Here is a 19,730-nt window from a genome sequence, read left to right as displayed (position 1 = left end):
AGCTAATATTTTACCTTTACCTACACTGCTGGAGATGCTCTTACAGGCTAGTTTAGCCAAAAAAAACAAAAAAGTACTACAGACTATTACAACCGACTATTTTTTTTCTTTTGGTAAACACAACTGACTATTAATATCTTCTTTTAAAAAAAAAAAAAAAAACTGACTTTTATTGGTTTTTAACACTCGTAACATATTTTTTTTAGGGTATTTTTAACGCATAAACGATAAGAAGGATAAAAGTCTAAAAGACATATCATGTGAGTTGTTCCAAAAAATAAGCATATAAAATATATTAAAAAAAAATAGATTCACATATCTTCGTAGTAGTTTTTTTTTTTTTTTAATAATTACAGTGATAAAACCTCGAGTTAACGGTTATATACAGAATCGGTACCACTAGACTACAAGGTCCGGTAGTATATCATTGTAATAGTTTATGTATAAAGAGTAAAAGATAGTTATAATGTATGAAAAAGTAAAATAAATGATCTAACGTGAGATATTAAAAGAAAATGAATATATAAAAGGATTTTAATAATGTGTGCTCTTAGGGCATATATTAATTTTTATTTTAAAAAAAATTTTGAAAATTGAAAAAGTAATGACAACTTTTTTCAATTCTCAATAAAATATTTCTAAAAATAAAAAGCATATAAAATAACCGGGCCCTATATAAAGTAATAAAAATAAGTTTTTATACTATGTCCATTTGAATACAATTTATTATTGTTAAAAGTTACTAAGAATTGATTGTTGCTGAAAATATTGTAACAAAATAATTTTTAAATATATGAATAATATCGTAGAGCTCATTTTTAATATTTTTTAATAGATAAACAGTAAATATGTAAACAGTGCTCACACTATCATAAACAGTATTTTTTTCCCCACAAAGTCAGCAAAAGCAGGCCAAAAGAAAAAAAAGAAAGAAAAAGAAAAGAGAAAACGTGCAGGAGAAAACGTACACACCGCAAATATAGCGAGGGTTTGGATAGCGTGGTTAGTTGCGGTGCATTTTTTCCTCCACGTTTTCTCTCTCTTTTTTTTTTTTTTTTTTGTGGCCCGCTTTTGCTGACTTTGTGGGAAAAAAATATTGTTCATGACAGTGCATGCACTATTTACGCACTATTTATGTACTGTTTATCTATTAAAAAATATTAAAAATGAGTCCCATGATATTATTTATACATTTAAAAATTATTTTGCTACAGTATTTTCAGCAACAATTAATTTTTAGCAACTTTCAGCAACAATAAATTGTATCCAAACAGACACATAAGATCCATCCAAACCCTCACTATAATACATAAGAACGAAACTGACTATTACTTAAACGAAGAGTAGATCAATAGCAAAACACAAGAAAAGAGATCAAAGATGGAGAAGATAGAGCACACAACAGTTGCCACAAATGGCATAAATATGCACATAGCTTCAATAGGTACAAGTCCAGTGATCCTCTTCCTTCACGGCTTCCCTGAGCTCTGGTACTCATGGCGCAAACAGCTGCTCTCCCTCTCCTCCCTTGGCTACCGTTGCATAGCCCCTGACCTCCGTGGACATGGCGACACAGACGCCCCGCCCTCTTCCGCCACCTACTCCGGGATCCACATCGTCGGTGACCTTGTTGGCCTGCTTGACCATCTGGGTATCGACCAGGTCTTCTTGGTCGGCCATGACTGGGGAGCTATGATGGCCTGGTACTTTTGCTGGTTCAGGCCAGATCGTGTCAAGGCTTTGGTCACCTTGAGTGTGCCATTTTTTCCCAGGAACCCAACCATCAAGTTCGTGGATGGCTTGAGAGCTTCATTAGGTGATGATTATTATTTTTGCTGGTTTCAGGTATTTTTTTTATTGATGAAATTTAGTAATATATTTAGGATTTTGCTAATGTAACGCACAATAATTAATTATTTTTAAAAATATTTTATTAAAAATTAAAAAAATATTAATAATTTTTTTAATTTTTTAAAAAAAAATTCAAAAATAGATAGACTCTGAGCCTACATACTATTATATTTTCAATAATAATCAGATACTATTATTTTTATTTTTATTTTTTTCTCAATCCTCACTATTAATGTTTTGTCTTTTATGTCATTAATTTTGCCTTTATCCTACCCTCACCTTCCCCCTCCCCTCAAATCCTTATTCCTCATTTATCAGACATACAACTTCTTCGAGAGGGGCTTGTGTCCGGTGAAAATTTTTACTGGACACGTCCGGATTCGGACACGTGTTCAAGAGTGAACACGTGTCCACAATACAACGTGTCCAGTGGAAACTTCCACTGGACACAAGCCGGACCCACTTCTCATCTCCTCCGTTACACAATTTCAAATTTTCTCTCAAGGCTCATTTGGTTTCTCTCTCTCTCTCTCTCTCTCTCTCTCTCTCTCTCTCTCTCTCTCGCTGAAGCAGTTCATCACCTTAAAGGCTAAAACAAAAAATTCTTCCTTTTAACTCTTTTAAGCACCACATTTCTCACTTTGGTTCTTCCGAGCAACTTTTTTAACTAAGGGTCCGTTTGGTTCCCATAAAATATTTTTCGAAAAATATCTATTTTTCGAAAATGCTATTTCTCGGAAAAGAAAAATATTTTCAAGTGTTTGGTTGTATTATAAAAATTGTTGTGGAAAATATTTTCATGTGTTTGGTTCTATTAGGAAAATGCTATTTTCACAACCACACAACAACAACCAAAAAAAAAAAATTTTGATTCTGACGACAACAACAATTCTCTCTCTCTCTCTCTCTCTCTCTCTCTCTCTCTCTCTCTCTCGCTGAAGCAGTTCATCACCTTAAAGGCTAAAACAAAAAATTCTTCCTTTTAACTCTTTTAAGCACCACATTTCTCACTTTGGTTCTTCCGAGCAACTTTTTTAACTAAGGGTCCGTTTGGTTCCCATAAAATATTTTTCGAAAAATATCTATTTTTCGAAAATGCTATTTCTCGGAAAAGAAAAATATTTTCAAGTGTTTGGTTGTATTATAAAAATTGTTGTGGAAAATATTTTCATGTGTTTGGTTCTATTAGGAAAATGCTATTTTCACAACCACACAACAACAACCAAAAAAAAAAAATTTTGATTCTGACGACAACAACAACACAACAACAACAACAACAACAACAAAAAATTGATTCCGGCAACAACAACAACACAACAACAACAACAACAAAAAATTAATTCCGGCGACAACAACAAAAAATTGATTCCGGCAACACAACAACAACAACAACAAATTGATTCCGGCGAGTTTAAAAAACAAAACTGAGATGGGTCTGGGTCTGGGTCTTGGCGATGGGTTGACGACAACATCTGGGTCGTCGAAGGTGTGAGTCGAAGGTCTGGGTCGTCGGTCGAAGGTCGAAGGCGATGGATCGAATGTCTGGGTCTGGGTCGAACGGTTTGGGCTTTGGGTTCGTGGGTCGCCGGCTCTCTCTCTTCGATCTGGGCTCTCCATTTCTTCCTCTCTCTCTCTCTCTCTCTCTCTCTCTCTCTCTTCGTGCTCTGTTTCTCTTTTCCGAAAAATTGGATTTGAAGTGAAAATGGAAGGTGAATTGATTTTCAGCCTTGATCATTGGTCAACAGAAATTAATTTCCGAAAAATTGATTTTCAGTGCGTAACCAAACACCCGTAAATACTGAAAAGCATTTTCGAAAATGCTTTTCACCCGATTCAAACGCAGCCTAATATGGAAAAATTGTTGCTAAACAAAGGGTAAATAAAAGTAAAAGTTAATTAAATAGTAATGGCACTTATTAATAGTATCAAAAATATAATAGAACGAATAAATAGTAATAAAAATAAACTGAAATTACAAATAAGTTAACTGAAATTACAAATAAGTTGAAATTTTTAGCTTGTTCCAAACCAACACTAAATCTTATTTTACCCACAAATTTCAGATTTCCTCAAATCTCATCTGTGATCTTACTCACATACAGCCATGTTGCCTTCAACAGAGATAAGCACCAACTTTGCTGTCAAAATAAGGAAGATTGTTGTTTATTTTGCTCAATTTATTGAAATGGTTGAAAACCGATTTAACCATTCGGTTCACGGTTTTCACAGTCTAACCGGTAGTTTCCGGTTTTCACTGTTTTTTATAAGAACTAGGCCGAATTAGTGTCCGGTTTCCGGTTGACAGGTCGAACTGACCGGTCCGGTCCAGTTTTTAAAACCATACCAGGTTGTGTTAAGGTCATGCAGTGCACTTGTTCATTGCCATGGTGTTCAAGTTGTGATCTTTTTAATAGTAGTCCATAGTTTTCTTGTTATTGTTCTTTCATCTTCCATGAAATTGCTAAACTCTACTGCAGGAACCTGGAGTAGCTGAAGAAGATTTTGCTCGCATGGATACTGCAATTCTAATGAAGAAGTTTTTTTCAATTTCTGATCTTCTATTTATACCCAAAGACATAGGATTTTCAGGATTGCAAATTTCAGATACCTTGCCCTCATGGTTGACAGAAGAAGATATTAATTATTACGCTAAAAAATTCGACCAGAAAGGCTTTACTGGAGGATTTAACTACTATAGAGCTGCTGACCTGTAGGTTTCATTCTTCTTTCTGGGGACCTTTTTGTATTTTTGGGATTCCCTCTCTATTGACTTTCGGATGAGACTATGCGTTTTATTCAATACATATACATGGCTATTATAAAAGCATAAGAGTAATTGGCACAAAATTAAAAAGTTCCTATGCAGCTTTGGAATTAGCCAATATGAGAGAATGTATTTGCTAATTGCTTGAGGCATTAAAATCAACATTTGTTCTGTTACTTTGCAGAACCTGGGAGCTCACAGCACCATGGACTGGATTACAAGTCAAAGTACCATCGAAGTTCATTGTGGGTGACCAAGACATCGTCTATAAGATGCCAGGTGTTAAGGAATATGTACAAAACGGTGGCTTCAAGAAAGATGTGCCAAATTTGCAAGATGTAGTCGTGATGGAAGGAGTAGCTCACTTTATCAACCAAGAAAAGCCAGAGGAGATCAGCACACACATATATGACTTTATCAAGAAGTTTTACTTTTAATTGCCATTGCCTGCATTGGCAATGCGAGATTCCTGTATGTTTGATCTGCAATTGATATTTACCTACCTTAGACTTACCAGCACAACCTCTAATTTAGTCAATAAAAAGTTAGGAGAGTGTAAGTTCATGTTCCAGTAATTGTTCTTTTAAACTCCCCAAAGTTAACTATATGTTCTCTTAGTAAGGAGGTTCAATTACATTGTGATTTGCAATTAATGTCTAATTAGAGGTCGCTCATATGCTCCAGAGTACTAATCTTCTATCCGTTTGGGAATCCTGTTTACTCGAAAATGTCAAATTCTTTGCACTACATCATTAGAAAACTCTTGAAAATTTTGGAAAATCATATTTCATATAATTAGAGCATGTGGTACTAATTACTTACCAAAAAACCATTGTTATTAATACCATTCCGTTCCGGCCGGAATGGCCAGAAAATCTCATACCGGTGAGTAAACCAGAAAAGCAACCACCCCTGTTCCACCTCAGGTGGAATTTTGGCCCATTTCGAGAGTTTCGGTCAATACCAGTCGAGTTTAAAATGGAGAAGAAAAAACACAAGAATGAAAAACAATAATGAAGAACAAAATGAAACAAACATAGTAGAGAACGAAAGAATTAGAGGAAACAAAAAATAGAACAAAGAGTAGAGACCCAGACAGAGCTAGCGAGTGGTGAGGCTCCAGACTTTTGATAGCTGAAACTCTTGAATAAGAACATTGAGAAGTGTGAGACAAAGGAAATAAATGGAGTAGGTGATTAAGAGATGGAGAGGTTCACGTGGGTGGGTTTGGAAAATGGGAAAAGTTAAATTTCAAGAATGTTCTTAGCTATTAATTAGTCAACATGTTCACTTTATTTACAAAAATGCAACAAATGATTTTTTAATAACCAAATGCTAACTTTATTTGAGAATTTTTTTTAAAAGTAAATATATTAAATCCATTATATTATATTTTTATATATTTATATTTATTAATTAGTGGTAATCCGAAATGGTCTAAAATGATAGGTCGAAATAAACCGGTACCGAAATATTTCATTCTAATAGACAAACCGAAATAGGCTTCGAAACAGTATTCATAATATTGCAAAAAAACAAAACAAAAGGTTTGCAGTCCTTGGGAAAAAAAATTAAAGCATATAAAGAAAGAGGATAACTAGTTTAATGTGGTTCGGTCATATGGAAACCCACATGTATCCAGAGTGTCAGTGTTATTTTCTATTTTGCAATGCGATTCTCTTTTATAGAGTTTTGTTTATATACTAATAACACAACTCTAGGGCAAAACCCCAAGACTTATTCTATTTTGTATATGATTTTTCTCTTCTTCTTTTTTTTCATAAATTTGATGGTTATTATAATGGGAGACAAGAGATTTAAACCCTGGACATCTTCCTTATAAATACTAAGAACTATCAGTTGAGTTACAAAACACTTGAATTGTATTTGATCTTTTTGATTACATGGGTGTGACTTTGTTGATTGGGTTGATGCATTTTCCTTAACAGTCGTTCTTTCTCAATAGATTGGATTAGTGAACTTTCCTTGTCTAATTGATCTTCAACAATTCAAGCTCCCATAACAATGAAAATTGTATATAAAATAGCCTTTGAGTCTAAATCAAGCAAAGGGTGTTAGATGTGTTCAATCGTGCATAAAGTGCTGGATATTCCCCATAACAATGAAAATTGTATATAAAATACCCTTTGTGTCTAAATCAAGTAAAGGGTGTTAGATGTGTTCAATCATGCAGAAAGTGCTGCAAATTGATCCAGGGTGTCATTGTGGATGTTAGACATGTTTGCTAGGTGTAAGAATGTCAAAACAATAAGGATATGTTTGGTAAATTGTAATAGTTATTTCTATGGTTTAACTATTCATTATTTATGAATATTCATTCTTTAAAATAAGGAATAATTATTTCTCTCTAATAAGATTGTAATAGTTATTTTCTTAGTAGGTACAATAATTTCTAAAATTAATATATTTCTAAATAAACAAACTTTTTATATGTAATAACATATATGAAAATAAAAATTCATTAAAAAAATGACTAATCTCTCTCTCTCTCTCAAATTTAAAAAAAAAATTATTTTTTAGGAAATATAATTGTATGAGGAAAATATTTCCTAAAATATATCTTAAGTTTTATTCTAAATTTCTATGTTTAATTATTCCATTACAACACATTCTATTAACAGAAATAAAGATTACTATTCCTATCGTAATTCTCATTAAGTATATCAAATGTGCCCTAAGTTTTGGAGTCACAATAAAATTTGGAATTACCAAGGTAATAAGTTATTATTAATATGTAAAAAAATGATATTAGTGATAATTCAAAATGAGAATTAATAAAAATTTGTCAATTCAACAATTATGAAAAACACTAAAAATAAATTTGGGTAGACCGACAAAATCCTTGACCTCAACAGATTTTTCTCCATAATTTTCTTATCACTTTAGGCATTCTAGGAACAACCTATCCTAATACGAACTACCCAGCGTCCTTTGGGCATATAGGACGACAGTAAGGACTCCAACTAGAGAAACTCCTTTTAAGTTGGCATACGGAAGTGACGCGGTCATACCCGCGAAGGTTGGTTTAACTAGCTACAGGGTGGCTTACTATAACAACAAAGAGAATGAAAAGCAACTTCGTCTAAGCCTTGACCTTATGGACGAGGTAAGGATGAATGCAGAATAAAGGGTGGCTCATTACAAAAGCTTGATATCCAAGCATCATGATGCACTAGTGAAGCCAAGACAGTTCAACATTGGGGATCTCATCTTAAAGAAGGTGTCCCTGGCTACAAAGGATCCCACTCATGAAAAGTTAGGGCCTAATTGGGAAAGACCATACAGAGTTGTCAATTCCAAAAGACGAGGATCATACTATTTGGAAAACTTAGATGGGCGAAAGCTAGAGCACCCATGGAATGTGGAGCACCTAAGGAAGTACTACAAGTAAAAAAGACTCACCGAGAAGGTTGGCATGGACGAGTATAAAGATTTTCAGTGACTTCTAGTAGCTTATCTTTTAGCACTCATGTTTTCAGCAGTATTTTATGTTTTTCAGCATTTGGATTCCCTAAAAAGCACTAGCTACTGGAATGTGCTATGGACATCATAGAATGCATTTGTATATAATGCAATTTGAATTCCCTAAAAAGAACTAAGTACTAGTGTAGATGATGTCTTTGAATTGCTATGTACTAAGTTCTCTGATGTTTGTGGATGATGTTATGTACAGTTATTGTATATAAAGTTTCTTGAATACTCTAATTTAAGTGTTTTGTGAAATTAACGTATGACAAATTAAAGATGTATAAAATCTCTGGACGTGGAGACATATCGTCATGAGCCATCCTTAGACGAGGAAAATACAAAATTGCCATAAAACCTAATGCAATAATGATAAGTGTAAAGTGAGGGAACAAACCTCTGTACACTTGTCCAAAAAATTAAAGACGAAGAAAAGCATGCAAGTTGAATTTTTATGGGCAACACATCCAACTTGCCAAACAATCCAAGTTATGGATAAAAAGAATAACCAAAGAAAGTTCCAAGAACAAGTCTAAGGATGAGGAAAATATACATTCCAAAATAAAGTCCTAAACATGGACGAGAAACACTTGGAATTAGATTTGGCAAACACAATATGGATAAAAGTGCATTCATAAATAAAAAGTGTAGATGACCATCGTCCAAAAACTCTTAATAAAGTTAAGCCTAAACAAGGCAATCATATTAAGATTCTTCTTTAAACATGGATGAACCAAATGTACTTAGATAAATATAAAGTGATGCAAAACAATAGACCATTTCTATTGAGAGAGAGAGAGAGAGAGAGAGAGAGAGAAATAGATAAAATAGAAATCATTTCATGGGAATAAACCACTGGGGGCATTGCCACCAAACTTAGGGTCGTCTTTAGTAAGGAAATGAGTGAAAGCATCGTCTTCAGCATTCAGATCTTCTAAACTTTTCTGAAGTAAGGAACTCTCAGCTGCAGTACGAAACTTGATAGAATCAAAGCTCATCGCAGGGAACAGCTCAACAGCGTCCATACGAAAATCTTTGAAGCCCACTGCATAGTTCGTGTCCAGAAGATCAGTGAATGCTTTTGATGATTTGAATTCCTTGATCACTTCATCTTTGGCCTATTTAGAGGACAATCTAAGCTCTTTGTTTTGCTTCTACAGATGTTCCAGATGAGTGTCCTTTTCCACTATGTCCATCCTTAATTCCTCTACCAAATTCTTCAACTCCTCCACCTCAACATCAATCTTCATCCTTTCCCCCGTCTTGCGGCTTGACTCCTTCTCCATATCACGAATTTTGGCCTCCAATCTAACCCTTTCATAGTCCTTCTCAGTAGCCTGTTTAGACACTGCCATGAACTTTGACATAACCTACAAACCAAATTGGCTGAAAAGATGATTGGATGAGAATATTAAGTATGAAAAATTCAAGATGCCAAAAAATTGTACCTTGAAGAGATCATGAACTATGGAATGTTCAAACTCTTTTAAGGACGTCATAGCACACAGCAATGTCTTCATCATTAACCACTTGCTGAAACTATTCCCAGGCAAGATCTTCTTTTTCAAGAAGAGTCATAGGAATACTTCTGGGGGATTTGGACGAAGTGGTTTCAGCAGGCTTGGATGGAACTTTAACAGGGTTGGATGAGTCCAAATTGATAACCTGTGCAGACGGTGGTTTGGTAAAGGCAGGAGGAACAATGGAACCAGGCTCGATGACTCCAGACTTGGACGACTCATGTTTTGACTTCTTGTGGCCCTGCTGGCTTGGAAGACTATCTAAGTCCACAATCCTAGATGAAGTCTTCCTTTTATCTCAAACGGCCGGAGAGGCTAAGAGTGAGTCTTTTGCATGGTCTCCTCATCTACCAAGCCCTTCCCCTTGTTCTCTTTCATGGTTGCCATTCCTATAAGGAAAAAATGTTAGGTTTTGAGATGAAACAAGTAATAAAAATGCAAAGGAGAAAACTTACGTCTTTGGTTAGTAAGCTCGCAAGCAAGCGCCTCTTCAGTAGGTTCAAGGCCAAGTCCCTAACTTGCAAGACGATGAAGTGTCACTAGACAGTGAAACGTCTTATCCATGTAAGAATGAGCTCGCTGGACGGGGTCTAAATGAAATTTAAACAAGACGGGTCGTTTTATAGCTGCACAAAAAAAGAAAAAAGGGGGTTAGATGAGTACAACAATAGAAGTGAAAGTGTAGTGAAAAAGGAACATACCCTCAGGACGAAGATTCCCCATCTCACTAGTATAGGGATGAAATGGATCTCTGCCTACCTCAACAAGGTTTCCTGCCCAAAACCTGGAGATGAAGAAGAACTCTGACTTCCACTTCCTATTAGATGTAGGGAGGGACTTCACCAATCTACAATTTGAACCCCTAGTTAAGAATTGGTAAAAATCTAGGGATTAACTAATCTCAGAGGGCTTGTAACAGTGTAGGAACTCATCCACAATTAAAGGATGGCTCCCATCAAATACTTCCCTTCACAAGACCTGCACAGAGACAATAAGCCTCCATGCGTTGGGATTAAGCTGATTAATTCCTAAACCTAATCTAGAGAGTATCTCTGTGGCAAAAGCATTAAGAGGCAACCTAAGTCCTCTAAAAAGGTAAGCTTCATAGATACCTACCCCAAAACGAGGATGGCTACACCATTCACCACGGACGGCCAATCAAGGATTAAAGTCGTCTAGGATCTAGTACCAACTCCTCAGGGAAGTAAGTTTTTTCTCATCGGTCTTTGAAGGAATGCCTACTGCACAACTATACAAAGTCTCTTCTTCACTTGAAGAAGGAGACAAGGGAACACTAATGGATGTGCTAGCAAGTGACCCAGAAGCCATCCTCATCCTCACCTCCTCTTGTAAAACGTCTAAAGGAATTTCAGGAACCCCAGACGTATATTTCTTGTCCGTGGTGTTTCCCCACTACTACCACTAAGACTACTACTACTACTATCAGAGCTACTACCACTAATACTGCTATCATAGTACTCATCTATCTCCCTATCATTGCTATTGTTAGACGAAGACGCTATGATTTTGGACATTTTGAAAACTGAAGAAAAGCCTAAAAGACAAGAAAATGAGGATACTTGGCTCTAAATAAGGATGACTAAAGACAAAAACTCCTAGACGAAGTGCTGGACGACAAAGGTCAGAGGAGAAAATATAAGAAATGTGAGAGGTAGGAGATAAATTTCACTATTTATAGGAGACAGACCCAGTCACTGAAACGACGCGACCAACCAAATAAAGCCAAGTGGCAGTTGCTTTGAAGAGCAAAACAACATTATGAACGAACCTCAAGATTACGCCATGTGTCAAAAAAAAATTATCAAATCACCACAAGGACAAACAACACAAGGACGAGGGGGCAACTGATGGGGATCAACTAAATATAGCCCGTCCTTGGTTATCATCCACATATTGATCACACCCAAGGAAAACCACAATAGAATGACAATGCATGAACAAGACCATTAAGAAAAATAGGATCCACCAAAAAGAACTCGTCCATAGATGATCATGTTATAGACTACTATATTCATGGATGATTAAACTATACTTTGTAAATTCTACTAGAAATTCTCTAAAGGTTCTACATAAGCAAAACATGACACGTTGCTTGTTACGTGGAAGGAATTCCATACACTTCGTTCCACATACCCTATTTTCTTCATAACCACCAACATCACCCATGATGCTGATGGATCCCAAACAAGTAAACCCATGTCAAACTCTCTATAAAAGGAGCAGGTCCCATCTACCAAAGGTAAGTTCTAACCATTCACTATTTTCTATCCTTGTGTCCTAGAGAGCAAACTAACTTAACCGTCGGAGGGTCCTTGGCCGGGTCACACCGGTCACTTTTGATAGTTCTTTCTTTCTTTTCAGGATTTACAGCCATTATCATAGTTCTGAAGCATTCCAACCTACTGATTTTCGTGCATCATCAATTATAAATAAATTTTATTAAAAAATTAATATTTTCATTAACTTTCCTTTTGAATTTTTGAGAATATTGTATTGTTTTCATTTTGGTACGACAATATTAATATTCATGATTTATGATTATTCCTATAATAAATAAAAATATGATTGTTCAAATTTATATTTATGATTTATGATTTTTCCTAGATAAATAAAAATATGATTATGAAATACATTACTCTTTATGAAATTAGTCCAAACTGTAAATAAATAAGTAAAAAATTAATGAGACTACCTTAAAATAATTATAATGCACAACATGTTGGTTCGTGACTAGTCTATATATATAATAGTAGGTGAAGCTAAGAGAAACTCAAATTAGAATTTTAAATTAGAATTCCAATTTTGTGTCATGTGTTTAGATTTATGTGAGAACTACATCATAATTATCCCTCCAATTATTCAATTCAAATCTGAAATTAGAGTCCAATTTTGCTCCATTTGTCTAAATTTAAGTGGGAATAAAGATGCATTAAAACCTAACACAAAAGCCAAAAAGACATCTGATGGGATAACAAATGACCATCTCTGATTCGTCCATAGGGATCGTCCATGAGTACTAATTAACCAAATCAATCATCCATGTGTAAAGCGCATGGACGACCACACGACATCTATGTGTACAAGGAGTCGTCCATACGCAAAGCACATGGGCGGCCCTTTAGGCAATTAGGACGGATGAGTCGTCCATGTGCAAAGCACATGGACGACCCGTGTTCACCGCCACCAATTTCTCCTAAGTATGTAACTTTCATTAGCGGTTACAACTTCTGTAGCCGTTGAAGAAGTTATTTCCAGAATTTCGGACTTACACAAGTCTTGGGGAAGTTACTAAACAAAATAACTGCTCCAGGATTCCCTATATAAGGACCGGTCTGAATCAAGCAAAGGTATGAGAGCATTTTGATATTACTCCAATACAGTTAGAACTCCATTCATGGGAAGATACTAACTTATTCATCGGAGGATTTTAGACCGGTCCACCCTGGTCTCCTTTGATATTTTGTTTACTTTTCAGGCCTTCGCTACCACCTTCAACCCATCGAAGCCAAGTTGTCCAGCCTACTGATTCTGTTTAGCATCAACATCAATAATCAAGTTCATTCACCTAGGCAAGAACACTCACTTACACACTTCTACGCACACTTTTATTGGTGGACTCAAAATAGAGTCTCATGCTCTTCGCTCACTTAAATATTTCCTCCCCTTTATCGACTCTCGCACACAATCTCAATCACTATCTCTTTGTTTTGTGGGCTTTGTTGAATTTGTATTTTATTGTTGATAGTCGATTTTCTGGTGTTATAGGCTCAACCATGTGATTTGTGAAAGGAGGATAACAGAGATCTCACTAGGCCTCTATGGCTTCCATAGTAACTCCACTAGTACTCCTCTCTCTCTCTCTCTCTCTCTCTCTCTCTCTCTCTCTCTCTCAATTTTGATTTCAAACTTAATCTCTTATGCAATATTCATTTATTCCAAGTCTCTCAAACACCAAATTTTACTTCCAAAGACTCTAGGAACAACTTGATGACAACATTCTATTCAAAGAATTTAGAGATACATCCTTAGACAAACTTGGGTAGTCCATCATGTAAGTGTAAGTCCTCTCTCTCTACAATCTGTTACCCGTATTAATGACTCTAAAACAGAGATCATATAGAGTTTGTTGATTGGCATACAATACATACTCAAAGGAGGTTTTTTTTTTTTTTTTTTTTGCCCTCACTCAAATGGTCCATCATCTTACCCAATGACCTGCCATACAATTACAAACTAAAGGTTTTTTTTTTTTTTCCAATGAAAATTCTAGGCACCAACAGCGATTAGAGGTTCAAAAGCATGGATGGATTTTTTTTCAATATTATTGTTACTAAGGTTCATATCTCTCTCATTTTCTCATTTAGTTTTCATTCCCTTATTTGAAATAGTGATGGGTTTGTGTCAATTAATGATCTTTGCAACTTCAATGCTTTAGTTTTATTTATATTGAGGTAATATAATATTTGTGTGTGGGATTTGGTACTGCAGTGGTAAAAGGATGGTCAGTGACTCAAATTGTTGGTATCATAATATTGAAACTACCAGAAATAGTGGACACTGAGTCACTGAGATATTAGCGTGTGTTTTAAATTGGATTAATTGATGGACTATCCATTTTATTCCTATTCATAAAATTTTAATGGAATTCTTTTGGATAGCTAGAATGCTAAATAGAGTGGAGGATTGCATCGCAAATCTATTTTATTTCATGCAAGTTTCAGAGCATTTTAGAACAATAAAACCATCATAAAATCATAACCATAATCATTAGTTGCGGCATTAGCAACAAAACCAGAAGTTTCAATTGGATTTGTCATGTGGTTTCACATTCAATTGTTCTTCCTCCATGTGTTCACAAAAAATTAACTAAAGGTATCCATGGTTTAATTGTTAACCAACAGCTCTTACCCATGTATAAGAATTTTGTTATGAAACCTATTTGAATACAAAATATCTAATAAAAAGTATGACAGAAAGTGAAGTAAATGTTTCTAATGCATCTTCTAGCAACTTGATAATTTAAGTTAACAATGACAATGACACTGGAAGTGTCACTTAGGATGAATCTTCCAAATCTAGCCATGTGATTTATAGCTTATGTGCAATTGTTTAATTCATTATATGTGAATAGTTCGTCTCTATTCAATTTAATTGAAAATTGTCATCCAAAATTTTAATCAAAGTCAAAGGTTTGTATTAATTTGTCATCAACAGAATGTCCTCTGTTCTTGATTTTATAAATGCCATAGTTAAAAGCATATGAAACTTGATATATGCGTTTTGTAATTTCAAAGAGGCAAGTGGTGTTGTGGACCTCTTAAGGATGATACAATCAATTTCTTTGACCTTTGAGACCCCAATGCTCTGAAGGTTAAATTTTCATAACTATGTGGGGTTACTTTGATTTGTTTGTGATTGTAAACAAATTTTTTGTTGAAGATTCATGGAGTTAATATTTTTAGCCACTGTAACACATACAGGTTCAAATAAAAAAATCATGTCAAAATCCAAGACTAGATTGTGATTTATATAATATCTATTTCAATCTCTCTCTCTCTCTCTCTCTCTCTCAAGAAAACCTTGACACTATTTTTTGTTTTTTTTTTATTATTATTATTATTATTTAAATCTTTGATATTGAGGGCAAGTTGTACATTTAGGTGATTATGCTGAGGTGTGAAAATTTCCATATTGAAGTTGGTGAGGATATAGAGATAAATGTGTAAAGATGAAGATGTGTTATCATGAAATCACTCAATGAACATTTAATGTTTTTTTTCCCCTTTTTGTCAATATTGTTCAAATGTTTTCATGCGTATGCACAGATTACATGCTAGTGTTATTTAATAATAGTGCATTAATGCAAAATTCCAACATATATACAATAAAATTGCAGATGATTTCCACTCCAATGCTTTACATACCAATAAAAAAAAATGCATATGGACTGTAACAAAGTAACAAGTAACAATCCTCTTTGGTTCCTCTAAAGTTCATATTGGAACTGAACTTGGAATGCTGTAATTGTAGAGCTTAGCAGTTCGCAGTAGGTGAAGAAGGGAAGGTGCCACTTAAATTTATTCATCTAGCATATTGTTTTGTTGTAAAACTAATTTAAACCATTCAGGTAATGTGGAAGGAAATATCTAAACATGGGGTTTTCTTCTTTTAATATTTGAAATTAAAATTCTGGTTTGGACATTTTTTTGTTCAAATTTTGAACTATTGTGTTTCCTTTTTTTAATTGTAATTGTAATTGTTATCTTACTATCATTTCCTTTTTCTTCTAATCCAAAATTGACAGGAATTACACAATAATGGATAAATTTCCAACCCCCCCCCCCCCCCATTCTTCCATGTCGCAGATTTTTTCATCATTGAACTAATGGATGGTATGCGTGATCCAATTTGAGCCTCCTAAATTATGAAAAATGATGATGCTGAAAATCTCACCAGTGAGTTGCACGACGCGTGTACGCTCAAAAACAACACCTGCACAATAAAAAAGAAAAGGACCTCGCAGAGAGCACCGGTGTGGTGCCGGCCAAATACCCTCCGAAGGTCAAGTTAGAACTTCTTACAACTCTAGAGTGCTAGAGAGGGGTTGATTATGCGTACCTCGGCTCATGAGGGTATTGGGGTTTTTATAGTAGTAGTGGGTGGATCTTCTTTCCTTGGAGTAGAAGTCTTTTCCTTGTAGGAATCCTTATGCGCGTAGATTGCGGAATCCTTTCCTTATAGGACTCTGATACTGGGCGTGGAGTACAAGCAATTTCTAAAACCCATGCGTGATGACCAAGTTATAATCTTCATAGAACCGTCAGCCTTTTAAGACGTCAGCCTGTACTTCCCGTCGGCCTTCAAGCTTCGCTCAGTAACCTAAGGTCTTCAAAAAGGCCGTCAGTTGGACTTTGGGGACTTCAGCCCGTCAGTTTCACCTTGATTTAGTCGGCGTGCATTTCATCACATTTACCTTACGTCATGTCTTGACCTGTCAGCCAGAACAGAAGCTGACGGGTTAAGTTCATGGCACCTGTTATAATTCTTCCATATCAGTTGCCCCCTACTCCATATCTCCGTTGGCTTTACCTGACGGGTTATGGAGTTTGTATTCGTCGCTTCCTGCCACTTTGATTCAAGACAAGAATCATTACTGCTGACTCTTTTAGCATTAAATGCTAGGACAGGTGGCATGCTGGGATTGGCTCCGTGTCGGATACGCGGGCGTCGCTCCGTCTTCCGTGCGTTTTAGCTTATATATACGTGGTCCCCTCTCCTCATTTCACTATTTCATTCACTTGATTTCTGGAGAGCACATCCGTCGCCCACGTTCCGTCAGCTCTACCATCGCTCCTGCTGTTGCTTTTTCAACCGTCAATCCAGAACTTGTAAGTTTCCCATCCTTTCTCGTCTGCTTTCAATTTTTTCTTCTTTTTTAAAGTGAGGTCGTCATCCTAGGTGCTTAGTTTACACCCGTCACTTGTAGGTAGATGTCGAGTGATCAGTCGTCGGTCCGCGAAGGAGCGGGCTACGACGAGGTGTTTGGTTCAGGCTCAAGTAGTGAGTCTGAGAGTTCCTCCTGGTCGTCAGAGAGGGAGACGTCAGCACATGTTGCCGTCGAAGAAATGGAAAGTCAAGGAAACGGCGGCCAGGAGGAAGAAGTAGGCGAGGGGAGTGAAGTTGAATTAGGGGGGAACAGTGACGGGGATGAAGGCGTCGAGGAGTCTAGTGAAGGGGATTCTGTAGGTCCTGAAGGTAGTCGTCCCTTCATCCTTCCCAAGGACTGGGCTGTGAATAAATTCTCTCCAAAGATGACGCTTAAAATTTTTAATGAACTACGTACCCGTTTTCAAATCCCAGACCATATTCCCATCCGTCTGCCTATGGAGGGTGAGAAGTGTTACACGGGAAGAACTGCAGACGTTGGCATGTATGACGCCATGTTTGCTGCCGGGTTGAGATTGCCCCTGACGGCTTTGCACCGTCAGCTAGCTGATTACCTTGGCATCTCAATTAGTCAGATTGCCCCAAACTCCTGGAGGATTTTTATAAGTGCCGAGGTGTTGTGGGGTCGCTTAAGCGGAGGTCATCGTCAGCTTACTTTGGATGAATTCTTCTATTGTTATAGACCTCGGCACCTTTCTTCATCAAGAGGGATGTATCACTTCGCCGTCAGGGAGAAGGATTTAAGGCTGGTGTCTGAAATGCCAGATTCCAATAGAGCCTGGAAGAGTAGGTTCTTTTTCGTAGAGGGGACGGACTGGGTGTGCCGTCAGGATGAATGGGAAACAATTCCTCATGGTTGTTTTGACAATACTTGGGGGTTTGTTAAGGAGTCAGGTCTTAGTCGTCACCTTTTATCCTCGTCAGTTTGCCATATATATTTTTTATCTTTGAAAAGATACTAACGTAGCCAAGTTTTTTCAGCTTTTGCTCGTCCATCAATAACTGACGAGCAAGAAGACTTCATCCGTCGGCTTTTGGAGATACCCATAGAAGAGCGATCGTGCCGGGACTTAATTACCCTCGACACTCTTTACACATACTGTGGGGGTCCCGAACCAACGCCCGAAGCTCGTAGGTTGGAAGGTTTTGCTCGTCACCGTGAGTCTTTACGCATCCGTTAGTTTTTAAACTTCTAGCCGTCGGCTTTCCCTTATGTTTGCTTTTGTTTGCCTGTTGCAGAAATGGATGTTGCTAAGGAGCGAATTAAGGCCGCTGCTGCCCGTCAGCGGGAGGAGAAGAAAGCTAAGGGTGAGGCGACGTCTACGTCTGCCCCCAGGACCGTCGCCAAGGGCTCCCAGAAGAGGAAGACTGACGGAGTGGTCATTCGCCCGCCGAAGAGACCAGCCGTCACTCCCGTGAAGTCGCCCCCTACGTCGGGTCATGGAGCTGGGAAGGGCGTCATGACCTCTTCTGGTCCCGTCCTGCAGGGACCTCAGAGCCTGCTGATGCACAAGGACTTTGCCGTCGAGGCCATCCAAGCCCTCATAAAGCCGACGGACATGGATCCTTGCGATCAGCTAGGGACGGAAGAACTGGGGTCGTCGGCCTTGTTCGACCTTTCTCGGGTAAGCCGTCAGTTTTACTTCTTTTTCTTTGACTGTCGTGCCCAACTTTTTCTCTTTACTAACTGACGGTTATATCATTTTTTAGGCTTTGGTTCGTGTGAAGGCGCTGCAGGATCGGTGCGTGGCCAAGGAGGGGGTCGTCACTCGCGTTAACAAGCACAACGCCAATATGCGAAACCAACAGGCTCAGTATAAAGAGGCGGTGCGCATACTTAACGTTGAGCTGAAAGAGGTGAAGACGGAGTTGGAAGAGGCCAAGCGTCAGCGGCTCGAAATAGAAGGAAAGCTGACGGCTCTTTACGACCAGTTGGAGACGGTAGGGGCTGACGCTGTTGAGAAATTCAAGGCGTCAGATGCCTTTATCGATTCCTGTGGCAGTTATTACGGCACGGGATTCGACGACTGTCTTAAACAGGTGGCGTCAGCTTTTCCTGATTTGGACCTTTCTGGCATCAACATAGATGACGCTCGGCCCATGACGCCTGCGACAGATGCCGTCACCCCTGGTGTTGACGACCCTGTTGATTCCCCCCCTCCTGAAGAGAGTGGGGTTGTATTGGCCCAACCTGCTGCGAACCTTCCGACGGCTGCAGCCACTCCCCCTATGGTACTGCTTGACGAAGAGGAGCCTGCCGCAAAATAGAAAATTTCTTGAAGTGACGTTTTTATCATTCTTATTTTGTTTCATTTATTATTTTTTTTTCTATGTAGAAGACAATCTTATTTAAGTGCCCTTTTGGGCACCGTTGTGTAATATTTTGACAGCTTTGTAAATGCCCTTTTTTAGGCTTGGATTTGTTTATAATGCCGTCAGTTTTCTGTGTAGCTTATTTTGCTTGGTTTTCTTGTATGTTTTGAAACCAAGATTGCGGGCTTTCTTGTTTTAGTCGTACCGTTAGTTAATCCGTCGGTTAATTTTAATGAACCCGTCAGCTTTTGATCATTTTGTTTTAATGATTGTAGAAATTTTTGGCAAGATCCTGCTGCCTTGCCTTATAGACTTGTCTATTTGTGGAC

General features: G+C 37.3%; 1 protein-coding gene across 1 annotated transcript; it reads left to right on the top strand.

Annotated features, from left to right (window-relative positions):
- The first annotated feature begins 1,223 nt into the window (after positions 1-1,223).
- Positions 1,224-5,186, top strand: LOC112028782 (uncharacterized). The gene is made up of 3 exons (XM_024061474.2): positions 1,224-1,845; positions 4,329-4,561; positions 4,800-5,186. Exons 1-3 carry the CDS (start codon positions 1,381-1,383, stop codon positions 5,050-5,052), a joined length of 951 nt encoding a protein of 316 aa, XP_023917242.1. The 5' UTR covers positions 1,224-1,380; the 3' UTR covers positions 5,053-5,186.
- The last annotated feature ends 14,544 nt before the right edge of the window (positions 5,187-19,730 follow it).

The sequence above is a fragment of the Quercus suber genome, unplaced genomic scaffold, assembly GCF_002906115.3.
Source record: "Quercus suber isolate HL8 unplaced genomic scaffold, Cork oak 2.0 scaffold_225, whole genome shotgun sequence".
Taxonomy (NCBI): Eukaryota; Viridiplantae; Streptophyta; class Magnoliopsida; order Fagales; family Fagaceae; genus Quercus; species Quercus suber.
Note: the sequence above shows the minus strand (reverse complement) of the source record. Positions and strands in the feature narration are given on the sequence as shown.